Source organism: Nanorana parkeri, unplaced genomic scaffold (assembly GCF_000935625.1).
Source record: "Nanorana parkeri isolate BGI_ZX_2015 unplaced genomic scaffold, ASM93562v1 scaffold152, whole genome shotgun sequence".
In the NCBI taxonomy this organism is placed as follows: domain Eukaryota; kingdom Metazoa; phylum Chordata; class Amphibia; order Anura; family Dicroglossidae; genus Nanorana; species Nanorana parkeri.
In genome coordinates this window covers 674,839-681,859 of record NW_017306420.1, presented here as the reverse complement: position 1 = coordinate 681,859, position 7,021 = coordinate 674,839, and the positions used below count along the sequence as shown (strand labels likewise).

The following is a 7,021-nucleotide window of genomic DNA, read 5'->3' as shown; positions in this document are numbered from 1 at the left end:
CCCCCCCCCCCAATCTGTGTATCACTGGGGAAGTTTTCCTTCACTTCCTGTCCTGGAGACACAGCAGCAAGTAAAAGGAGATATCCCCACTGAAAGATTTTGCCACAGAGATGTCATCAGAACTATTAGTAAGGGTGAGTCCCTGACAGTTCTAATCCTTCCCCACTCCATCTAAAACTAATTAAAATGTATGTAAAGCCCAATGTTTTAAGTGTATCTAAACCCAAAGTAAAAAATGTAATACATTGCAGCTTACCAATCTTTAAATGTGGTGGCTGCATTGGTTTTCTTTTTAGGCTTTTTCCTTTATTTTCAACTGGTTAACCGGCCAGTAATGCACTTCCTGCCTTAAGGTGGTGCCACCCTAGGACAGCAACATTGTCACTCTGTGGAGAGGGTAATGTTAGATGTACTAGCAGATTTAAGATGGACTTTACTAACAAATTTAATCATAACTCCAGATAACACCTTTTAGGCCGTTACAGCAGCAGTTTACTTTTTCCTTTTAGGATAAAGGGTTTACATAAATGAATAAAAGCTGAACATTGTAAGCACCCAGTCAGTGTTCAAAGGTTTGTCTTAACCCTCTGACACTACAGCTGGACAACTTGGTCTGTAAAAGGAAGTTGGAAAACAACAGACTTACTGGCCAGACCACCAGGTGAAAATAAAGGAAATAAAAAAAAATAATGCAGCCACCATATCCAAGGATTGGTACAATGCAATATATTAAATGTGGCTGTAACATTTGGCAGGCTGCACATTAGCATTTGCTGGTCTGAATTATTTTTTTTAAGTTAGGTTAGTTACAACAGATGAGGTGGGAGCTGCTAGTTTGCCCCTCTAAGAAATGAAAACTTCAATCAAACAACATATTACCAAGGTAAGAGGATGATGCACCTGTTTGGACAAAACAGTTTTATGCTGTAGTTAATAGCACGTTTTCTTAAATTATCATCATTACTTTATTCTTGCTATTCTATGGCTTTGGTGGTTTACCTTTTCTGGCCATATACCAAGATGAAAATAGAGTCGCGCCTGTAGCAATAGGTGCTGCACGCTGTCTGGATACATAGCTAGGTACAGATCCAAAGACACTCTTAGCAGCATAAAGCTGCGGTCTTTGCTTTCTCTGTAAAAGACATATGTGTAAAACACAACACGTAAAGTTATAATCTACATATAATAAAATGAGACCAACAGAAAACCATAGTTTATGCTACTTCTTTACAATTTCATCCATCCAGACACCAGAACACTCATCAATATTGGTTAGAAATGTAATACCATTTCTGACATGCAGCATGAAATGCCCAAGTCATAGCCACAGTCATGTAAATGGGCTGCAAAGAGATGGGATGAGTCTTGAAGCTGGGATCTCCATAGCTTTTTTTTTTTTATAGTATATTACTGCCATATCATGCACAGTTTAGAGCTGAAGTGCCACAAAAAAAACCTATAAAATACTATATAAATACATATAAAGAGGTGTGAAAATCCTACCTTTTGCCGAGGTTGAGCAGGTTTCCTACCATACGCTGTAGGACCTCCTTGGTGCTGACAGCTGCGTAGAACTCCTCTGTTACAGGTTGACCAATCATGTATTCACACTCTTTCGCAGTCAGGTATTTTCCAGATCCAAATGCATCCACATAAACATAGTCTGTAATGACTGAACTTCTGCAGGGGGGAGATGAAACATTGGTTTTGGAACAGTTATATACAATGTTTCACACAATGTTTATTGTCATGGAACAGTTATATACAATGTTTATTGTCATGTGTCAGTTTTTCTAAAACAATACAGACTAATGATTTCAGGACAGTGGTGGAGTGCCAGAGCCAGGTCCCAGCTGCAACCGCTGCAACCCTGGTAGTTCTCATGAAAATGCCAAGTATTGGCACTGGTATCTGAACTGATATCGGTGCATCCCTAGACAGAAGTATCACTTGGTTAGATACAGCAACCATTAGTTGGATGCAGTATATAAACTGCTAAAAAAAAATTAAGGAACACTTTGAAAACACATCAGATCTCAATGGGGAAAAATGTCATGCTGGATATCTACTGTATACTGGACAATGTGTTAGGAATGAAAGGATGCCACATTATTGGATGGAAATGAAAAGTTATCAACCTACAGAGGGCTGAATTCAAAGACACCCCAAAAATCAAAGTGAACAAATGATGCAGCAGGCTAGTCCATTGTGCTGAATTTTCATTGCAGCAACTCAAAATGGTACTTATTAGTTTGTATGGCCCCCACGTGCTTGTATGGATGCCTGACAACATCCAGGCATGCTCCTAATGAAACGACGGATGGTGTCCTGGAGTATCTCCTGCCAGATCTGGACCAGGGCATCACTGAGCTCCTGAACAGACTGAGGTGCAACCTGGCGGCGTCGGATGGACCGAGACATAATGTCCCAAAGGTGTTCTATTGGATTCAGGTCAGGCGAGTGTGGGGGCCATTCAATGGTATCAATTCCTTCATCCTCCAGGAACTGGCTGCATACTCTCACCACATGAGGCCGGGCATTGTCCTTCACCAGGAGGAATCCAAGACCCACTGCACCAGTGTAGGGTCTAACAACGAGTCCAAGGATTTCATCCCGATACCGAATGGCAGTCAGGGTGCCATTGTCTACCCTGTAGAGGTCTGTGCATCCCTCCATGGATACGCTTCACCAGACCATCACTGACCCATCACCAAACCGGTCATGCTGAATGATGTTACAGGCAGCATAACATTCTCCACGGCTTCTCAAGACCCTTTCAGGTCTGTCACATGTGCTCAGTGTGAATCTGCTCTCATCAATGAAAAGCACAGGGCGCCAGTGGCGGATCTGCCAACTCTGGTGTTCAATGGCAAATGCAAATCAACCTCCATGGTTCCGGGCAGTGAGCACAGGGCCCACTAGAGGACGTCAGGCCCTCAGGCCACCCTCATGAAGTCTGTTTCTGATTGTTTGGTCAGAGACATTCACACCAGTGGCCTGCTGGAGGTCATTTTGTAGGGCTCCGGCAGTGCTCATCCTGTTCCTTCTTGCACAAAGGAGCAGATACCGGTCCTGCTGATGGGTTAAGAACCTTCTACTGCCCTGTCTAGCTCTCCTAGAGTAACTGCCTGTGTCCTGGAATCTCCTCCATGCTCTTGAGACTGAGAGCAAGACTGAGAGAGCAAACCTTCTGTCAATGGCACGTATTAATGTGCCATCCTGGTGGAGTCGGCATGCCTGTGCAACCTTTATAGGGTCCAGGTATCGCCTCATGCTACCATTAGTGACACTAACTCTAGCCAAATGCAAAACTAGTGAAAAACAGTCAGAACAGATGAGTAGAGAAAAAAATGTCAGTTGCCTCCACCTGTAAAACCATTCCTGCTTTGGAGGTCATCTCATTGTTGCCCATCTAGTGCACCTGTTGTTAATTTCATTAACACCAAAGCAGCTGAAACTGATTAACAACCCCCTCTGCTACTTAACTGACCTTATCAATATCCCAGGAGTTTCATTGAGTTAATGCTATACTCTGATTAAAAAGTGTTCCTTTAATTTTTTGGGGCAGTGTACATACAATAATACAATTTAAAATGAAAAATATAATAGCCAAGCCACTGAAAAACTCCTGTGTAGCACTAGCCTATTCAGGTGACTGAAAGCAAATTGCTAAACCTCATAGTAGCAATAGATTTGAATTATGAAGAAAAAAAGTTTGGGAAAGTTGTGTATCCCTAGGGTTCATCTACTACACTGTTAATCACCAACTAAGAAGTGGGCATTCACTAAAATAACGGATTGGAATACTGGACCTATTTTAGTTATGTAACTGACAAAGTAGTGCATCCAGAATTAAACAAAAGCACTGGAACTTCTACCTTTAAAACAACTCAGTAATAATCTTTAATACAAATATCAAAACAGAAAAATCAGTAATGAAAGCTCCCACATTTCTAACCGGATAGGTGTCCATTAAAGGCAATCTGTAACCAACAAAAGAATACTTACACATTCAAGGATTCATGGATTAGACTGTCAGGGTCTAGCTCAATGGTAAAATGTTTTTATAAATTTGCCTCTGTTTCAAGCCACATTGGGTGAATATGGGAAGTGTCCAGATACAGAGCAGTGTGCAGAGCTATAGCTATTGAGCTTTCTCCAGTGAAGAAAAAAAAATAAGTTGTGCTCTTGTTTTACATGTAAGAAATTCTACTCCAATTTGGTTTATTTCTCCTAACACAAGCTTTATGAAGTCACTGTGTCAAGTCCACAATATATGGGAGCTATGGTTAACCATAGTGCAAATGAAATACTATGCATTCTGGAAATCTTTGTCTACAGTTCTGCTACAGCTGAAGCCCTGCACATACAAAAGCAAAACAGATGTGTGAAAATGTTATTGATCAATGGTTGAAACCTCGAAGGATAAAAGTTGTCTTATAACTGCAATTTTAATGATTACTCTGCCAGGAACAAAAGTCTGTCTGCAGCAGTCAAAAGTAAAGCTATCAGTCTGGTTAGAAGTGCTCCAACCATTTCAAGGCTTATATCCTATAAAAGTTAAAGGGAAGAATTTCTTACCCCTGGGTACCTTGGCACCATCTTAGCATGAAATGATGAGGAAAATTCACTGGCTCCAGAAAAACTCCCAGGTGCAGAGCAAGGGTGAGATAGAGCACAGAGAGGCTGATGGGGATGCCGGTCTTATCAACTAGAACCTTCAAAAGAAAGCGACAAATGTTTAAAGGCAACTCTGCCGAGGAATGTTTACATCTAATCTCACCAAATAATGTAACAAGCCTAAGGGCTCTGCAAGAATGGCACACGGCCGACAGGCTCTTTCAATGCTTACTCAAAACTGCCACTTTCTTAAAGGAAAAGGAGGTGTTTGTGAGGTGCTGGACTGAAATCTTTATCTGTCAAAGGGAGTTATTGGTTGACCCTAATTGCTTGGGTTTGTCTCCCCTTCACATAGCATGGGGACCTTCCAAGACATACATGAGCAAGCCAAAAAGAGCCTCAAACCATGTTCTAAAGAATCTGAAAGTCCTTTAGTAACATCACAAATATGACAGGAAAATAGTAGGAAGCCAACGTGCTTCGGGGACCAAAGATCCCCCTTTATCAGGGCTTAAAAAGTGTATTTCTGCTTTCGCAGCAAATTGTGATAACACCTATTTTATAGGGATGCACCGATATATCGCCCGACGAAAAACATAACGGCTGAAAATGGCACTCTGTGTCCCAGCGGGGAAGAGAGAAACTGCGGGGAGAGGAGTCAGCTGTCAGATCGTGCTCTCCTTCAGGCACTGCTCGCTCAGCCTCCTGTTATAGCGTGTCAGGAAGGAGAGCGAGGTACAAACACTCAGTGATTGCTGAGTGTTTGTAAATAATTGAGGATATGGTATGGTTAATATATCCTCAATTATGAATGAATGGCAAGTGATCTACATCACCTCCTGTTCATTCATGATTGTGGTTATAGTAAACACACTATAGCCACATGTTATAAATGAACAGGAAGACTCAGTATAGAGGTTTCCTGTTTATTGATAACAGGGGCTGCAGAAAAAGAGGATTGAGGGCTCTGTGTTTTCAATCTCGTTTTCTATTTTAAAAGGGAAATATCAGGGATCTGTTTAGACCCTAAAAGTAAAGAAAAAAAAAAAAATATTTAATAAAAAAAAAAAAAACATTTTCTGTTTTCATTTCGGTGCACCTCTACTATTTTATATTTGTTACTTGTTTCCATTCACATAGCATAAGCGGAAACAATTGTTAAAAAAATTATTCTTCCAGTTTTAAATTGATTTTACTTGGGTTCTTAAGGGTTAAAATGTCCACTTGCTTCTCCTTCTTTGTAATGTTAGAATGGGCTTTGTGTGTTGTGTATTAATCCTGTCTGTACTGTGCTGGCTGATTTTATTATAATTTGTAAAGCAGATTTGAAATCTCCCTGTCCTAACAAAGGTTTCATGTATTAAAAGCCTGGCTTCTGCATTGTATGTTAATGAAAGTAATAGGAGAAACACAATCAACACATTTCAGTCCTAAGTCTTTATGCAAGGACAGATCACTGTGAAGGTGCACTGAAAAAATCTTGGATTCAGCCATATTGCCTGATTTAACATCTAAAAAGGTTAGAAAAAAAATGAATTTTCCCGCATGCTGTGAAATCCGAAAACACAAAAACAAATAGGAGGTTTTTCTCAAATATGAATGCAAAAGTGGAATAAAACATTAAGGTAATGTAGCAAATTGTATCCAATGGAAACAAAGCACAAGCTCCTGGATACAAAACTCTAACAGGAGTAAAAGTCAATCTAATGATTGTGTCTAAATCCGCAACTGTACCTACATAATTTCTTAAAGGAAACATGGAGGTTACAGTTGCTGACTTCTCATGCTGCATTCTAGATGTTTGGCTTTCAAGTCCACACTTCTGGCTTCAGTTCATTGAGCCAGTAAACCTGTACAAGTATTCTGATTAGGACCTTTGGCTTTGCTGATTTTCCGGATATATACACCATTTTCCAAACAATAACAAGTACTGATGACATTGACCCATAACAGCCAGTCAACTAACTTTTTCAGATTAAAACGACAGATCCCATATCTCGCCGAGTGAATATTTACAAAGAACTCCAGGAAAAAAATGTCCTTAAATCCTTTCAGTGGAGCTACCACTACAAGGGTTAAGTGCTCGTTTTTGTTAAGGTGTAAAAACAACAACAGCTGTTAGAGCGCTCCCTCCAGCCTGTCTCCTGCTCAGCTCCAGCGATGGTATGTACCCCGTCATCCTCACATCCAATACACAGTCTCACGGACTTTAGACCACCGGAGTGGTGGGGGAGAGGCTCTAGGGACTGGTCTAACAGCCAGTCGGCTCAGATGAGTGTAACTTTTTTAATTTCACATGTAGACAAAAAAAAAAAAGGAGCATGTAACCTTTGCAGTGAGTTAAATATGTTTTTTTCCTGGAGTTCTTCTTTAAATAACAAATGTAATATAGTATCAAGTC

The 7,021-nt window shown here is 40.5% G+C and overlaps 1 protein-coding gene across 1 annotated transcript in view; it reads right to left on the bottom strand.

The window, feature by feature from the left end:
• Positions 1 to 7,021, bottom strand: part of FBXO21 (F-box protein 21) — a 20,779-nt gene that overhangs the window by 4,466 nt on the left and 9,292 nt on the right. The window contains exons 7-9 of the mRNA XM_018554270.1: positions 4,582 to 4,718; positions 1,504 to 1,680; positions 1,000 to 1,132 (exon numbers count right to left, since the gene is read on the bottom strand). Of these exons, the coding sequence (XP_018409772.1) occupies positions 1,000 to 1,132; positions 1,504 to 1,680; positions 4,582 to 4,718 (447 nt within the window). The remainder of the gene's footprint in view (positions 1 to 999; positions 1,133 to 1,503; positions 1,681 to 4,581; positions 4,719 to 7,021) is intronic.